Source organism: Oculina patagonica, chromosome 13 (genome assembly GCF_052425735.1).
Source record: "Oculina patagonica isolate OP01 chromosome 13, crgOcupat, whole genome shotgun sequence".
Lineage (NCBI taxonomy): Eukaryota > Metazoa > Cnidaria > Anthozoa > Scleractinia > Oculinidae > Oculina > Oculina patagonica.
Window position 1 is genome coordinate 26817898 of NC_135770.1, and position 18758 is coordinate 26836655.

The 18758-nt window shown below is 38.3% G+C and overlaps 2 protein-coding genes across 2 annotated transcripts in view; both read right to left on the minus strand.

Annotated features, from left to right (window-relative positions):
- Positions 1-18758, minus strand: part of LOC144636224 (polycystin family receptor for egg jelly-like) — a 77807-nt gene that overhangs the window by 35242 nt on the left and 23807 nt on the right. The window lies entirely within an intron of this gene.
- On the minus strand, positions 3020-17800 carry LOC144635529 (polycystin-1-like protein 2). The gene is made up of 7 exons (XM_078494627.1): positions 17780-17800; positions 17418-17678; positions 11038-11757; positions 9926-10159; positions 8071-9369; positions 7134-7302; positions 3020-6228 (listed from the first exon to the last, which is right to left on the minus strand). The coding sequence occupies exons 1-7, from the start codon at positions 17798-17800 to the stop codon at positions 4409-4411; spliced, it is 4524 nt and encodes a 1507-aa protein (XP_078350753.1). The 3' UTR covers positions 3020-4408.

Sequence of the window (18758 nt, forward strand, 5' to 3'; positions counted from 1 at the left end):
AAATTTAGTAAGCGTATTTTCTATGGCATGGTATAAAATAGTTACACAACACTTTCTCGTGGTATACTTAACAATTATTCCATAAGCCCGCGTTGGATACGAGGTGGTAAATAGCCAACGAGGCGCGAAGCGCCGAGTTGGCTATAACGACTCGAATCCAACAAGGGCGAATGGAATAATTGTTTTATTAAATTCTTCTCAAGCATGTTCAAATCGACTGGACATTTCATTTTGATGTAAACGAAGTGATAGTATGAGGAGGCGCGAAAATTTCTGGCGCGGTGTTCACTTCTTGAGTTAAATGAAACATACGAGGAAAGCGAGCAAGAGAGTTTTCTTCAGAAGATTTTCCTCAAACAATCCCCTCTAAAGTCGTCTAAATATCCTGGAAATTGTGACAACAGTTAAGATTTACGAGAATATCCGAAGCAAAACCTTTTCTGGAAACTACAAGTCTTGTGCAAGTCGAACGAAGCAAGTGTTTACATTGTACTTCTTTACGGCTCCACGGCTGTCATCAAGACTGCTAAGCTTATATTATTTGAAGCGAAATTGAGCTCAAAGTGGAACAGGTTTATTGAAGAATGAAAGAACAAAACCAAGATTGAAAGGTAACAAACTTTACTGAAGTGCTGAGCCTAGTTTTATGACGAACACTGAATGAAACTGTGTCAGTTTGCCGTTCTTTCGTAAATTATTTGCTGCTTTTCTACTTTATTCACTCGCTCTTGTTGTGCGTTCAGTTTAAGAGTATTATTAATTACACTTTTCGCATCTATCCTTTTGTTTTGCGTAGTTAAATTTACTATGGTATTTCTGTGGTTTTTGTAGGCACCGCTAATTATTTCTTGTTCATAAAGCTCGCCAAATTCGCTGTTCAAAACCATTTTTTTGATGGAACTGTGTGTCGCTCCCGCAGAAAAATTTTAGCTTGCCAATAGTAACGCAATCATTTTCCAAATAAGGTCAAACTAAGGTATACGAGCTGACAACCGGGATTGAGTGAACCAATCAGAATGCTAGAAATGCAATATCCGAGGTTGAGAATTTAATAATATGGAATATCCCACTTGTCACTTGTATTTTCTTGGCATACACACTCGCCTAAAGGCTCGTGTGTATACCGAGAAAATACAAGTGACTCGTGGGATATTCCATAGTATACCACTCGAAAGCGTTGCATAACTAGTATGAATACGAGAAGAGAAATTTCTTATGTCCAAGCAACCATATATTATTTTGTTTATTTTATAAACCTATGAGAATTTTAAGATGGCGGAACGGACAACAGCTTTTGAAGGCATTCAATTGTATTGTATCGCTTGAAACTAAGGATAACCTGGAAACGTCTACCTCGTTCTGTTGGCCCTGGATTTGTTGTTGTGTGGTTTTCGTTTGTTAATATTTTGCTCATGTTTGCTGGACTTGGGTTAACACTGATCTTGAGCAGATGTTAAAGAAAAATCGCCAAAATATTTGTCAAGATGGCCGGCTGAAAGTTGGAAAGTCCCTTAAATGTAGGTCTAAAGATTGAGGAAGCACATTATTGTCATTCAAAAACTGAAAGTAATTAATTGGGAACAAAAATTGTTAAATTCTCTTAACAGCAGGCAATGGCTATTTTTTCATAAATTTTTTCTACAATTTGTTTGTTTACTTTGAGCAGGCTTTCATTGTCTGTTTTGTTTTACTGTTCCTTTCTCACTGGCTAAAAAAAGTGCGATTTAGAGCAAAAAAAAGTGTGAATAAATCGCACTCCTGAGAGCCAACCAGATTGCCAGGATAACAAGTGATTTATTCCATGTCAAAATTGTTAACATCTCAAATTATCGCGTATTGCAAACAAGACAATACTGGAATAAAATGAATATTTACTCTTTTACTTCACGTGTATATTTTATTTCCTCACTTAACTTTACTTTCCTCTACTCTCCTTTAAATTAAAGATCTGTGTTTGGATGGGCAATCACGTCACGTTATAACCAAAATTTTTCAGTTTGATTGCTTCAACATTTTTTTAGGTGTGGGGCTCCGGTCGTGCGGAGTCCTACTTGGGGAGCTCAGCTACAAATAAACCTTATTAAGTGGTTTAACAGAAAATACGCACAGATATTTAACATTTTTTATTAGTTAGCTAAAAAATGGTATACTACAGTGTTATACGGATTGCAACAGTCTGTCATATTTTGCGTGCTGTCCTGACCTCACCTGATCAGATAAAGCAACGGTAAAAGAATAAATCTGCATATCAGAATAACGCGGATTTTATATTTGTTCCAAATTCTTGTAAGTTACAAGTTAGCATGCTGCGACGTTTAATGCTCCTGGCAACACTTTCCAACACTTTCCACCACCTGTACGTTGATTGGTCAGTCCTACCACTATTTATTAGTCGATGCTTCAATAATGTTAATAAACGAATGCCCAATCATTGGTGAACAAGTTGTTGGAAATTTAAGTGGCTCTGGGCCCCTACGTAGAAATTGTTTAAATTTGCAAAAAGTTGAATCTCTAGATGCCGTTCATTGCCTAATAATAAAATTGTAGCGGTCACCGATTTTTTTGATTTATTAGCATTTAGCTTAAATCAAGGCTGTCTTTGACAGGTTATACTTTTGCCATGGTAGGCAATAATGTCAAAAAATTAGCAAAATTCATTGACCAATGATTAGGCATTCGTTTGATACCAGTATTGTAGCATCAACTGTTAAAGAGTATTAGTACTGACCCATCAAAGTATTAGAGCTGGAAAGTGCTGGATACCGCTGCCAACCACCTCAAGTACCACATAATTTATACTCAGAGTATTTCATCTGTTATAGACACAACTAAATACTATAAGGTGTACGTAAGATATACAAACTCCATGAAAAATTATGCAATATATGCGCATAATAAGCACTAAAAAACAATGACTGCACCATCACCACCACCACAGCAAAATAATAAATAACCTTATTTAACAAAATAGTAGACTTGCCATACCAGAAAAAAAGGAAGAGAAATGATAGAGCAGCACATCTTCGTACACGGTTTTTTGGTGGAGTTTATGCATACAATGTTATACATTGTATATGTTATACATATACGATCTGAATTTCGTCAAGCTAAACGATTGTTAATTTACGGACAATCTTGTCATTAAGTTAAAGGCGGAAAATATTAAGCAAGCCCGAATAATACAATACTTGGGAAATACTGAGAAAGTTGTCTAAGTTGTAAAAATGATAGATTCTGGTTGCCAGTCAAATACGATATCTGTGAAGTTTAAAGTGAAGTTTTCTAATTGTTTTCTTTGACATGCAATGCCTTTTAGTTCATGAAATGTCAGCTTTAAATTATCTTACATCATTTGAATTTTATTTCGTCCTGTGGGCTCGCCAAAATACTCCACGACTCGGAAAAGCAAAAATGCAGTATTGCAAAATGAAATGTCTATTTTGTAGAAACTTAGCGTGATTTTTTAACACCGTTAATTTGACTGGTTCGCCTATTGTTGTCTATTATCAGCATTGTGTATTATGAGCTCGAAATTTCTACTTAACAATAAGATTATGAGCTCGAGATTTCTTTCGCGCGATAGTTGATGAGGGCGAAGCCCGAATCAACTATCACGCATAGAAATCGTGAGCGAATAATCTAATTGTTTTAGTATAAATCTACTAGACGTTCAAAACTTAACAACAAGACAGGCTCTCGTTTTTATTATATAATGATACAAATAGGTCATGTCACACGCGGATAATTGACAACGGCACCACTTTGCACTGGCTTCTGTGTGCACATTTGCATTTCATTCACGATTTGTTGAAGCCGTTATTTGCCCGAAACTGAAGGAAAAGCCAAGTTTTTTGTTGTAAAATGACGATTGAAAGATGTAGTGATTTACTCACTTTCTACAACAGAATAGATAGTGAGTAGCGTAGCTAATCAGAGAACAGCATTGGTGATAGAACGCTAGTAGATTTATGCTAAAAGGTGTTAGAAATATCGAGCTCTTAGTCGGATTGTTTCAGTAGTATTTTAACAAAACACAAAACGAATTCCAATTATTTATACACATTTTTAGAAGCGGATTGATTTATTATTTGAAAGTTGCAGCTGTGTACATGCGCTGATCAGCTCATTGAAGAATTTTAAATTTTTAAAGTCCCGTCATGGTAAATATCGTTATTTTAGTCTTCTGGGTAAAATTTAATTACCCAGTAAAGAAATAAGCATTTTTAGAGATCAGATGTCCCATTCTATGGTTGCTCGCTGTAACAAACAGTAATAAGAGAAAGATAAAACATTTCTGAACATTTTACAGAAGAGTTAACACAATGGGCTCATTAACCCCGTCAAAACTGTAGTAAGCCATCTTAAAATACATAATAAGTGGAAATGAACAGTATACGCGTTGCAATTTTTAGTGTAAAATATGGGTGAAAAGTTTTTTCCAAAATTCTTTTTCCTCAGCAGTAAGTCCTTCGTCAGTTTCGTCCTCATTGCCCTGCTCATCGTCGCCATCGCTATCGTCATCATCGTCATCATCGTCATCGTCATCGTCATCGTCATCGTCATCGTCATCGTCATCGTCATCATCATCATCATCATCGTCGTCGTCGTCGTCGTCGTCGTCGTCATTATCATCATCGTCGTCGTCATTATCATCATCGTCGTCGTCGTTGCCGTCGTCGTCATCGTCATCATACAATGCATTCCATTCTGTCGCTATGTATTGCGGTTTAAAGGGCACGGTGCGACTGGACAGCCGATTCAAATTAATACCGGTAAAACCTGTTTTGTCCGTGGAACTCTTTATTAGTAAATGCTCTGGTCGGTACGTTTCCCAAACAGCATACTCTCTGCATCTGTCGCTGCTGTTTTCCGCCTGTTCTGCTCTGCTTAGTTTGTGAGTACAGCTGCGATGCATGACTGGTGTCCAATCAGGTGACGAGGCGCCATCCGGGAGTTCTCTTGCAGAAGAGTCCACCGGGAGTTCTTCAGGCTCGAAAAGCTCGTGGTTCGTGCTTTCGTTCCAGCCTCGGGTTCTTTTGGATTTCTGACCAAATAAAGTTTCCCGGATCCTATTGATAATGAATTCTGCAAGTTCAACATCGTCTCCTTTGTCCGCGCACGAACTGACATAGTGATCATTCATGATAGCAATAAACATGTTGCCCAATATTACCGTCGTACTGGAAACAAAAGTGAAAAAGAACAGACGTCCTATAATGGGGTTTGTGTCATTGAGTTCGTGTATTGGAAAATTGCTCCCCAGAAGCATCAGAAACTGCGAGAAAATAGCCTCAGGCACTGAAGAAAACATGTGAACATTGTGTCCAAAAGCAATCACCCCTAAAAGGGCGTGGGCAATAGCAGATACTAAGAACACCATGAAGAACGACGCTACTGATTGAAACGATCTGCGAATTGTGTAAGAGAAAATAATAACTTGGGGATTGAAATAAAAGCATTTCAAGAGTCGCAAGGTAGCAATGACAGACGTTATACATATCACGATGTTTTCAACGTCAAACAAAAATAGGGCTCGGTGAAAGCTGACGGGGATGAAAGGGTTTTCTTTGAGTTTTTGAAAAGATTTTCCTGCCTCTTTTGATCTCATCCATTGCAGGAACAATGCTGACGAAGCAGTTAGTATTTGCAGCATGTCCAACCATGTCCACAATGATTTGAAATAGGAGCACTTTCGGCGGAATAGTTTGATGCATTCCATTACAAAGTAGCAAACAAGCAGAAGGCCAAACAAAAAGGCAAAGAGCAAGTAAGTGTTATGAGCTTGAGAATCCGTTGCGCTGAGGGGTAAAATTCCATAGCTCTTGAAAGTACCAGCAAATCCCGCTGGAAGGACCTCAAAGTAGTACGACATCACTGCAAGAAGGTTACTCGGCGGGTTATACATTGAAAACTCCACCAGCACAGCCCTGGTTTGACGATCAACCCAGTCATTTTTTATCAAGTCGTCAACAATCCTATTTGCTGTAAGCTTGTTGTATCCCAAATTAGATATATAACCACCACCACTGTAAAAAGCGAAACGACCCCAAGAATCGGAGACGCCGAGTTTTCTGCCGTTGTTATATTGCCAATTTTCTGGACACAACATTGAGGATCCATTTAGCTGATTCAGGCCATTCCAGTTTGTTTTCTCCTCTCCTTTCTTGGAGTAGAAATCATAACATGTCGTAATCATACTTTTAAACAATTCATGAACCTCACAGGAATCTGTGGAAAGAGGAAAAGTGAAAACAACGATGTGATTGTTTCCAATGGTTTCTTTCTAACGACTTCATTTTCATTGCTTTGCAGCTGGCAGAAACTACGATCAAGAGGAGCTGATACTGAGACCGTTTAGCATAAATCATGCACAGGGATAATATTTTGTCAAGTAGAAAAAAAAAATGAAAAGAAAAGGAATAAGATGCAAATGTCTCAATCAATGATAAAACAAAAGTAATCTATACAATATCTCAGTTAAGAAAACAACCTCGATATTATCTTTAGTTTGTTTTTCAAGAGATATGGTGAGAAAATATTGTTCTAGTTTTGTTTTGTTTGGCTTTTGATGATTTTTTTGCTGCCGGTTTTGGCAATTTGACGTTAAAGGGATTGCGTCAAGGCTGAATTTAGTCAATTTTATTAACTTTTGCCAAATACTTGCGGTTTAACTTGATGTCTGCGAATAAATTAGTTCTATGGATCTAAATGACAAAATCACAGCTTCATTTAATTTCAGCCAAAAACTCTTCCAGGGCATTAGAATTTGAAGTTACAACAACCGAGACTAACTTTGAAAAGTGTTCAGCCTAACAGTATTTCAAAAAACATATCGCAATCCGTCTGTACCTTCTTTTATATTTGCTGTATTATTGAAATGTTCATTCACTGTTCTATGCGGTTTTTTATATTTTAACCAATTTGGTTGCCATTTTTCGGTGCCTAAATTTGGCTAAATTCCGTGACACAGCTCCTTTAAGTCTTTACTATTTCATGTCTCTAAAAGATCTTGCGGCACATTTGATCGGTTTGGCGCCGTAGTGCAATTATTTCGGACCAACGAAATCAGTACATTTAGAAGTTCACACATTTTTTAGCTTATTTTGGTGTGGCATTCCAAGCAATAGCCTTACTTTTCTTGACTCGAAGTTGTCTCAGACGAGGCATGCCGACCAGGATTGAACGATTGTTTCCAATGTACTCTGAAGCTGTTTCTTCTTGATCTTTGTACGAGTCAGCTGTAAAGATCGCTGGCACAAACACGTTCTTTAGCCATCCCCAAAATTGCGTAACGTTGGTAATCTAGCAAAATACCGGTATCCACAATTACAAATAAGGTACGAAAGGACAAAATAGTCAAATAGCTGAGGAAAACTAATACAAAGACCTATTATGTTAAACCCCATTAAAGGAGATAAATTCAAACACAATAGCTGTTTGGCTGAATGAAGTCAATAAAAGTTTTTTTAAAACTATATGCAAGACTTCTCGGTTCAACAAAAATCTTAGTGCATTGACTCGGTGGCTGGTTATCTCTTTTAGTGGACTACACGCTAGAAGCGCCTCCGCCCAAAGTGGTACCATCTTCGGGCTGAAGGTTTATAGAAAGGGTGAGTATTTGGTAAACTGAATTAAATCCATTTAAAAAGGGTTCCTTTTACTGTCAACACATGATTTAATAAAGGGCACTGGTTTGGACCAATAGGAGGAGCCTCCCTATCATTCTGGTACTGAAAAGGGCCGTTTAAAATATATCGAAAAAAACGCATGTAGGGCAGATCCATCTAATCATTTATGGGGTTACTCAAGTATAAACGTTTTGGAAAAGGGTTGCAGTCGTTCTGCTACAGAGTGTAATAATGAATTTCTTTTTCTGTCAACAAATGATTTATTAAAGGGTATTTGTTAGGAACAATAGGAGGATCATCCTTATACGAGAAACGTTTCGGAATAAAACACCCACCCCCCCCCCCCCCCCTTTGCCCGATACATCTAATTAACTTTTATTCAGTGAAGCATAAAATTTAACAAACTACAGACACTGTTACGAGGAAAGTGTACAATGCCTACCTTGTATTGTCCCCTGTCATCAAAATATTGGAAGTCGCTTTCTGTGGCTGCATTTAGATTATATCTATGTTCGTTTTTGTCTCCATAACAGACAATCAAAAGAAGCATGAAGAACAACAGTGAAAACACGAGTTCCCTCATATAGGCATACATCTTCCGCTCGTTGACTTTGTACTTTCTAGCACGTTCGATATCTATCGACGAAAGATCCACTGCATTGTGAAATGGTTCCTGACTTTTTTCTTCTGCTGTTTTGGACTTCCCTGTCGTCTTTTTACCACAGCCACACCTGGAAGCTATAATGACGGAAACCAAAATTATCTTGATGGGCTGAGAGATTATTACATCCCCAGACAATGAAAGCACTACAGTTGTTAACCATCGAACCGACTTCTCTCCTCCCCACATGAGAGAGTAAAACACCGTAAACAGGGCTGAAGTGATACCTGTACTGACACAGAGAAACCAAGCGATGTATACACAAAAATGAGGAAGAACGCACTGTTGTTTTGTTTCAGATTTGGTTAGATGGTACCGTCTTCCTTGAGTGTTTATTTTTGGCTCACTTTTTCGGAACAACAATACGATCAAAAGACTTGCAGGCAAAACAATCATTGCACTTTCCAAAGCGATAATTAGTTGACTCGAAGTGACTTCTAAAGGTCCAATTTTTATTTTTTGCTGTGTCGTGCTCTCAGTTTCGTAAAACATAGCAGAGGTTACCATTGATAACATGAGAAGACACCAGCAACAGGAGACTCTTTGAACACGGGTGAAATGATTTCTGGGTTGTTTGCTTATTACTGAGAACCATAAGTGATCATCGGAGAAACCATTTTTACGCAGGGCACTGAAAGTTCTCTTGAATTCGTCGTCTCCTTTGTAATTATCTGTATAAAATACACTGGTCGTATTCCCATCATCTCTTTCCAGAGCAAGCCAGCGGTAGCAAGTAAACATCCACCACTCGTCTGTTTGACTGTCCACAATTAAAATCTCACTGAGAAACCAAGATGGGTCGTCACCAGAAGTGTCATGGCCGATTTGCACACTGGTTATTGTGCCAAGCGGCTTCTCAAGGTGGAGAAGAAAATTGTCAGTGTTTCCTCGCGCGAACAAATTTCTGTCACGTGAGTGGCCATTTGTCAGCTTGATAATAGTGCTTATATTCTCTGTACCGTGAAGGATCATGGAAACATTAGCAGTGGTACCCGAGTTTTTCCATCCCCCGGTTGTTATGGATATTTCGTATTTGTATTTACCGGCTTGATGCTCCGCCAGTACAATGAGAGGACTGTCCTACAAGCAAAAGATACAAGAGGTGATGAAGTCTTTTAACCGCAATGCCTTACCAGACCTGAGCATTCAGCGTCAACAAGTATTAATACTCTCCCGAAATGAATGCTAGTCCATCGAAGACTGTCCCCGACATTTTTTTAGAGAGAGATGTAGTGTAAGAACAAACAGAAAGGCCCCAGCTGGGGCTTAGATGTTATAAGAATACAAAACGGTGCCATAAGCGCTATGATTTACATCGTATGTCCCATTTTATGGACATTTGTGAACCTCGCCTTCAGCTCTGTCCATAATTTTACAAAACATAACTTGACCAATATTTTCCAGGTACGGGACTGGTACATGTTTATAATGCAGTTTCGAGTGTTCCATTTAATTCTATTGAAGTTTTTAAAAAGTTTTATATTTTCGCCTTGTGATGCATACCTCTTAAGGACCCCATAACCTTTGTGTGATGCTATGTTGACATGCATGTCATTTCAGGTAGGCATGCCAACGTTATCTATATATGCATATCCTATTGCCTTTTGCCTATTGCCGTTAGCTTTCTGTTACAAACCTTTAAAACATCCAGATTGTCTGCTCTGCGTAAAATTACCAACACAACAAGGTAGACCAGGAAGACAGAACACACTGTGATCAGGACCAGTAGAGTTTTTGGATCCAGATTGTCAAATGCTTGCTGGACCATTTCGAAGTCAACGGTGTTTGGTGCAACAAGAACGTCTCCTCCAAATGCGGTCAAGTGGTTACAAAGACACGTCAGGGAGGAACTGTTTGACTTTTGGCCAACCTGCAGGTCAGTACAGAAACAGTTCACTGATCTTGAGAATGTCATATAAAGCAACAGATTTGCTCTGAGCATGGGTTTAATGGCTGTAGTTGCTTGTTAACTTTGTCGATCATTTTTTAAAAAAGGGCAAGTCAACAAGATGTCTGTTCTTGAGCTTTGAAACTGATCAAGAAGAACCAAATTGTTATTATTCTTCATTGTGGTGAACCAAGGGTTATGTAAATTTATCAACAATTAAACAAGACAGCCAACACTCGTGACTCAAAATTTGTTAAAGAAGCGATTAAGAAATCAGTTTATGCTGAGTTGTCAAGTTTGGCGTAGACCGCAATCAACAATGCCAACAAGTTAAAATGACCGTTATTTTCAATAACAATTACAATTGCTGTTGTTGGGGCCTATTACATCACGACCTTTGTATTAAACGATTTGAAGAACTACAATTAATTGCAGCTTGTCTTAATTTTGTTTTAACTGGGACATTAACAGTAATACTTTCTTTGGTCCTATTACTTCTATATTCTTTTAGACTGTCTGGCGCTCATGAAAATCACTTTAGTTATCCTATTTATGGACTGATAGCTTTCGAGGCACTGGGCCAGTAAATAAAAGGTAGTTAGAGAGAAGAATGCACCTAGTGAATGCCTTTAGGAAAGCCCGTAAGGGGAGTGTATTGTATTGTATTGTTGTATTGTATTGTAATGCTAGGTTTTGATTACAATTAACCATTGTGATCTTGTTTTCTCCACAAGAAATGTTTAATGTCCTTCATTTTTTAGCTACTTGGGTCTTCATTTGTGCCTCCTTTCTTTTTTCAGTGCCGTGAGTTATTTCATATCAGTGCCCTTTGATAAAAGCGATAAGTAGGACTTTCTTACCTTGCAGCCCTCGTTTGTCCATCTCTCTTCAGTATCAGACCAGTACGCGCACCAAATCGTATCCACTTGTAAACTGTAGTTAACCGACCTGTCAGGGTCGTACTCGGGTACAAGGATGGTGTACTCCGCTGGAGGGGCAATGGTGGGAGGAGGATCTTTAAATTTAACACACTTCTCTTGCGATGCTCCCTCTGACAGTACAGACCGCCTACCCCTCGAATGAACTGTTCGGTTTCCGTTATTCCCTAAGAGACCGATGTAATATTGTCCTGAGACGTTGCAGTTAATGAAGATATCGTAGGAACATTTCTCTGTCAATTCACAATCAGATACCAGGTTTACAACGTTATTTTCTTTGGATAGCTCAATAACCTCATCATACGAAGTTTGTGTCGGATGTTCGCCAAATTTTATGTAGGCAGTGACAGCGGCTGATATTTTCATCGTTATGGACAGTTTAATTGTGGTATTAACCTCGCGTGCGGTGATGACATGATACTTCATGCTTCCAGGATTGAGGAAGTCATCCGTGTTGGCAGGGTGAGAAGTGCTACTCGGGTCATGATGTGATATTGGGATATTGACTTGAATGTCTGACGGTAGATTTGTCACTTGCAAAGCGTCACCATTGTCACCTTTAAGAGCAAGACTGATGACTCTTGATCTCACCCTTTTGCTGCTATTGTGTGATGTGTAAGGGTTAAAATTGTAGTCGATCATCTAAAAAGTAACAAGAAAATGAAGATATGCTGAATGAACCAAACGCTATTTAGACCTATTAGAGCGGTTTTCACTTGAGTGTCGAAAGTAAGGGCCGAATCGCACTAGCGGACAAGTTTTAAATGTCATAACATTTTTTACAAAAAAAATTGTCGCGACAAGTCAGAGACATTTTGAAGAAAACAAAAGGTGTAATTATTAGTACAATAGCTCTGCACGTGCTTCTGCCATCCCTGTACATTTCTCAGCACGGCCGTCTTGGGCAAACATCAAATATGCAGTACAACGCGGTAAAAAAATCTAAAACAATTGGCATTTAAAGTACGCGTTCTCATGCAGTAGAATAATGAGTCGTCTCAAGATAACTTTTTCTTTTCTCATTATAACATTTGGCCGAAGCACTTCACTTATAAATATGCTTTGCCTCTCACGAAAAGATTTTGCGGCTGGATTACGATAGTGAGAGCCACATCACGGTGCATACTATCCCAACAACTTTTGAGTGCGTGTTGTTTTTCGGTGCAATTTGGGCCAAACACAATAGCCAATCAACAACGTATTGTTATCTAGCATTACGAGGGGCATGGGAATGCGACTTGTCATGAAAAGTCCTGCCTTGAGGCAGGACTTCGGCCCCTTTGATGATTTGTCCGTTTTGACAAAATTTGCCCATGTCCAACAAGTCGATCGCACTTGTTTTTGCAATTGTTTGACAACATCTATCGCGCGTGCAACGTGGACCAATCATAAGACAACTGCTTCTTTGTTTTCCTGAAATGTTGGACAAGTTCTAGGTCTCAAAAAACGCAATCGCACTTGTTTTCTGTGACAAGTGACACGTTAATGATGAAATCAATCAATTGTTACAAAATTTGTCCGCTAGTGCGATTCAGCCCTAATTTGCGTTTGCTTTGGTTTTGCGTTCAATACGCTTAGTGATTGGTTTAAAAATTTCGCGCCACTTTCTCGGCCAATCAGGAGTAAAACCAAAACCAATTGTGACTCGCTCGCGCATGTTTTCCCGCGCTTCGTGCCAACTACATGTATTTGCTTCGAGTTTTGATTGGTTCACTCGATTGCCTGTGTCCTTTGTGATTGGCCGGAGTAATTACTTTGGTTTTGGTTTTACGACACTCAATTGAAAACTGCTCTAACTGAGCTAAATAGTGACTGGGAGAAATTTTATGCCAGTGGCCGGGCGCAATGATAAATGTATCAAATACCAGTTGGACCAGCGTCATGTTGCTGATTTGCTCTCCTGGTCACACGATAAGTCAGGGCCGTAGCCAGGCTTTTAGCACAGAGGAGGCCAGATCTTGCTAGGGGGGTCTTGGGGCATGCCTCCAGAATATCTTGAAGTCTAGAAGCTCTGAAACGCGTTTTTCAACATTTTTCATGAGAAAAAAAATCAATCTTGTTCAACTGGGAGTTATTTTGAATTCCTAACTAAGTTAAACTAAATTTTGTTTTAAACTTTGGATTAAAATCTAGACGAGGCAAGTGCCTCGTCTTGCCTCTTGCTAGTTGCGGACCTGTAAGTGGATCAAATGTTGTCTGTATCAACATCTAATCTGCTTGAAATGTTAATAATTACTTGACTGTCGTGAGCGTTTTAAAAGATAAAATAATAAAATAATTTTCTAATTATTTTAAGGTACTTCAAAGCTGAAATAGCTAACTAGAATTTATCTGGCAATAATCTAATTCTCTTTTTGAGTCTAATGCTTGCGTGCGCTTTGCGCATGCGCATTAGACTCTTTGTTATATGAAAAAAGCTGTTAGCAATCCCAAGGGAATGGTTCGGGATCGATAATCGTTCGCTGTAATGTAGAAAACAATGATCAGCTGCAAGAACGGACTCCGTACGGACACGCACGATTAGTTTCAATTAAAAACAGCCAATCAGCGACACGTGTTCCCACGCATAATTAAAAGTTCTTTCTCAAGTCACGATTATTCAACACTTGAACAGGACGAAATATTTTTCCAGTTAAGACATTTCTAAGCTTTTTGTGAAAATAAATCTTCGTTTTCAGTTCAGTTAAGCACTTGTGTTTTCGTCTTGCTTAAAAAGCAAGACGTCTTTGAGAAAAAATATTTCGATGGCGACTCGCGTTTATTTACACAATGCGACCAAATATTTATTTTGTTTTAAAAAAATAGAAAACTTTACCTCGGTTTTTGTATTTAAGTCATTCGAATTTTGAACAATTTTTTCTTTACAGTGCAAACAAAAACCTTCAAAAATAAAAGATGTACATGGATAAATGTAAATCAAGTTACGCGACTAAATCAAAATGCGTTTGTTTGGCCGCTTTGCAGTATTACACTGTCCCGGCCTTTGCCATACACTGAAATCGAATTTCATGCTTTTACGACTCTCAGAGATCTTAAAGGAGAAGTTCACTCCAGAATGGCCATTTATTTTCTTTACGCCAATAAAAAGTTTATACAAAAATATGTTATTCACCAAAATTTCAGCTTCCAACGAGCGCTAAAATCCTACGAAATCTTTCTCTAAAGTAGCCCAAAATTCGACAACTGAACGCCGCCATCTTGGAGCTAGTAATGTATGCGTGACGTCAAAGAGCTCAGCCTAAAGTTTGAATACTCAAAACTCCTTGTTTTGTTTTGTTTGTCAAAATGCCTGTTTGTGCAGCTCATGTTTCTCAAACAGAGCTCCAAGAGATACAAAAAACCTTTCACCGTCTTTCAATATCTAAAAGAAAAAATGCTCATGAATGGATTATAAGAATGGGCAGAAACGAAAAATTCCTGGCAAAGCGGACATAAATATTTGTGTGTTCCGAAAACTATACGGAAGACTGCTTCGAAGAAGATCGATCACAGATACAGTCTCCTGAGTGAAAATACCCACAAAAAAAGAAAAAGGCAGACGCAATACCAACCAATGTTACGATTATGCTATTTCACTTTTTTACTTTATTTCAGGGAGGGTTTTTAATCAACCAGAGAAACTCTCTGTTGTTGTTGTTGACTTCGTCGTATTTTCTCGATTAAACGCGGGTCCCCGATTAAACGCCGGCTTCGTATAAACGCCGGGTCAAAACTGCTAACTTTTAAATAAACCCTGAGAGCGTTTGATCGAGGTCCCGGCGATTATTTGTGGTCAAGCAAACGAGTAAATATATTCTTTTCATTAGCACTGCTACGACAAACTGGTACGGTCTGCTACTTTGGTAATTTTTTTATAATGTTCAAAGAAACGTCCGGCGTAAAATAACTAGGATGGATGCTGTAAACAAAACGAAACAGCAATGTTCGCGTTCATGTCGTCATGACTGACGCGAACAGTGTAAGAGGACGTTTATAACCACGGAACATTGGCTACATTGCCGTTTATGGACTTATTGGTTGTTTATGTTCTGTTTGTTACAAATCTTGATTGCAACATGCACGTACCGTATGCAATACTGCAACATTGGTAACATGATCATCCTCGTAGACCCAGAGACAGATTGTCGAGCGGGACGACGAGAAAAATCGAGGGTCTCGAAGGATAGGTAATAATAGATCAACCTGAAAAAGTTGCAGAAAATTGCACTTCGATAATGAACTCGATCGGACCCCGATTTAACGCCGGAACACACAAATATTTGTGTCCGCTTTTGAGCAATTGTTCTTTAAATATTGAAAGACGGTGAAAACGGAAATACCTCTTTTTGTATTTCTTGGAGCAAAATGGAGCTGCACAAACAGGCATTTTGACAAACAAAAGCCACTACAAAGAAACAAGGAGTTTGAAGTAATTAAAATTTTCCCGCTCAACTTCAGGCTGAGCTCTTTGACGTCACGCATACATTAACAGCTCCAAGATGGCGGCGTTCAGTTGTCGAGTTTTAGGCTACTTCAGAAAAGGATTTCGTAGGGTTTAAGCGCTCGTTAGAAGCTGAAATTTTGGTGAATAACATATCTTTGCATAAACTTTTTATTGGCGTAAAAAAAATTAATGGCCATTCTGGAGTGAACTTCTCCTTTAAGTTCTTCTTACAGCTAGAAAAATCATAAAATGGTTACATTGATATGGAAGTGATGATTCGCGAAATTTGTACATCATGATAAACAGTCTTCGCTCCTGTGTATGGTAGCTCGATAATAATTGCCTAGTTTCCAGCGTTCAAAAGGTCATCATTATATTGACGTGAGCATTTAGGAAAATCTGTCACTAAGTGCTTACAGTACAATGGAGTAACAGTCACTATTTCAAGTGCTTTTATTGCAAAATCTGTTTCAAGAGTCATAATCAAACTGGTGAAAAATCTGAAAGAAAACGATGTGAAGTTCTTCAACCCTTGTTGTAATGAACATGCTTTTTGTAAATCGTCACGCAATCTTGTCCAAATGTTTAATCGTTTCTGCTTTTACGGAAGAAGTAACATCAACTCCTGTTCATACTTTAAATTTTGTGAAGCATATAACATTTATGACTGTTTCGTTTTCATCCATAATCATCCACGATGCCCCTAGCTTGCTATAAGCATTTTAAATTAAACTCCCGAACACAAACCTCTAACCAATTTTAACCGGCTTACGAAAACCGCGCAATCTGTATCACTATGCCATACGGCATTAGACTCATGTCACCCTTGGTGACCTATTTTTTAGAACATTGCAGGGTTGTCATAACTTAACTAGAGACATACTATTTGTCTTAATGCTAAATGCTATCTCACTCCAATTTTTGTTGTTGTTGCTGTTTTTTGTTTGTTTGTTTTTCTTCGTTCCATTTCGTATCGCATCCTTATGTAAGCGCGTAAGTTTAGTCAGCCATATTGTAAGAAAATATTAATCTAATGTCGTAGGATATAATAAGCATCGTAAAGAGTAATATTAAAATCGCAAAAATATAGAATGTATATAAACTGTAGGTTTTTTAAAATAAAGTATATAAAAAAGATAAACTATGTTATGGAAGTACAATTTCACTTTTTTGTAGCAAATAATGTCAAACTGAAGCTTCGAGGTGTTTGAATGATGGCAATTAATACATAAATCAGAAAAGAGTGTTTGCTATTATTTGTCAACAACATTTCTTTCACTGTTAAGGTCATTGTCCCATAATAAAACTGAACATAGATTTTCAGCCAAACTTTGCCTACATGTCGACTACCTTAAAGGGGACTTAAATTTTGAAATAAAAAAGTGGGGTCCCCATATTCGTTTAGGAGCAGGAAGACCTTGTATATACCATATAATTCTTTAATAATTCCCTTGCGAGTGCTGGCAAAGAACACATTTCCGGTGGTAATATATTTTTTAAATATAGAAATTGATCGTTTTTTTCGTTTTATAGAAAGAACTTGATTGCTACATCCAAAATCTGAGAAAAAATTGATAGGTCACCCTACTCCTTTACGAGAAAGAGGCGATTTATTTTTCTAGCGGACTAAGCTGCCTAGAAACAAGCAGCCATTTTGCTTAAATGCGCGCGCTAATTACGGGTAAAATTCTGCGCAGTAAGGATGTGCAATGCAATACAGGACAATAACCTTAACTGTGGTGACTCAATTATTGAAAGTATTAGAGAGATAAATAAGAATTTATGTCAGCTAATGTCGGCAAGAAGAACTTACTTCTATTATATTTATTTTGAAAGTGAGATACAGTTTTCATTTTGTCTTTTTTGTTGACAAACATACCTCCACTCCAACTTCAGATATGTTACCAAGCATCTTTTCCAGCGTTTTGTCGTCCAAAGAAGGAAGTTCAAAGCTAGCGTTTCCATCCTGGATTGTTAGCTGGTTCAATTCGTCCGACTCTTGCTTGCCTAAGATTGTGGATTGAAGCTCGTTTTTTATCACGCTGTATTCCTCTCCAGGCACTTTCAGGGAGAGAAGTGTGTTGATAATCTTTTCTGTTAGATTCTGGCAAAGCCCAGAAATGGTCTTCCATATAATTACCTACAAAATATTATATTTTGGTCAATTTGGGAGAGGTACGAATACATACTTTATCTTTACATCAAGCCATATTTCGTGCTTGAGATAGAAAGATAGAAAACTTTATTAGAGTTCAAAGCCATCGTTCAGTTGGTTTACGGAGAGGTAAAACTATAGTTTTGGATAGGGAGAGCAGGGATGGCGCAGTGGTGAGAGCGCTCGCCTCCCACCAATGTGGCCCGGGTTCGATTCCCGGACCCGGCGTCATATGTGGGTTGAGTTTGTTGTTGGTTCTCGTCCTTGCTCCGAGGGTTTTTCTCCGGGTTCTCCGGTTTTCCTCCCTCCACAAAAATCAACACCTCTAAATTCCAATTCGATCGGGAATCCGAGGGCCACAGGATTGTCAGTCGAAAGACTGTTATGTGCAACCCTCGTAAAACAAAGTTGATTTGATTTGATTTGATTTGATACGAAGAAACGCGCAGCTACGATTTTCGAAAAAATAAAAACAGCAGCTCGCAAATTCGATTAATGAGCCGTTTGCTCCCTTTAAGTTTCTGCCAATTAAATATCCAGCTAGAAAATCAAAAGGATTCAAATGTGTTAGTTTACACAAATATCCCTTTAAACAGTATAAAACGATGTAGGAAAACACTGCAACGACATTCCAAGATGGTTGACTGAATTTTCTAGTTGGGTGATCCTTATGTCATAAACAAACATTTGTTAGAAACTTTCAAAGAGTCACTTTCGTTGGGAGGCATACATACGAGGTCCTAAAAGGCTCAACATACGGATGTTTGACTGTATTGAAAGTCACTTTGAACATGATTACGTACCTCGTTTTCTTGACCGTAGTTGGTAGAATTCCTAGCCATAAGGATTCTGAGAGAGGTATATTTCATGATGTTGGTATTACAATACAATAACGACCTGCCTGCATTAGCAATGAGACGGGTTTCAGACCTGCGTTCAGTCGTCAATGAAAGTAGAGAGGTCATTTCCAGTAGTTTGTCTAAAACAGCAAACTAGGACCAAAAACAAAGAACCGTTACTCATAAATGAACAAGGGAACGAACGAACGAAAAGGAATGAATGAAT

Bases quoted from the DNA above. Each gene is read 5' to 3' on its own strand.
- LOC144635529 (XM_078494627.1), bottom strand. From the start codon at position 17,800: ATGGCTTTGAACTCTAATAAA. The intron at 11,758-17,417 runs GTATGTTTGTCA...GTTACTTTTTAG, and splicing joins TATCTGAAGTTGGAGTGGAG to ATGATCGACTACAATTTTAA. The intron at 10,160-11,037 runs GTAAGAAAGTCC...ACTGACCTGCAG, and splicing joins GGACAAACGAGGGCTGCAAG to GTTGGCCAAAAGTCAAACAG.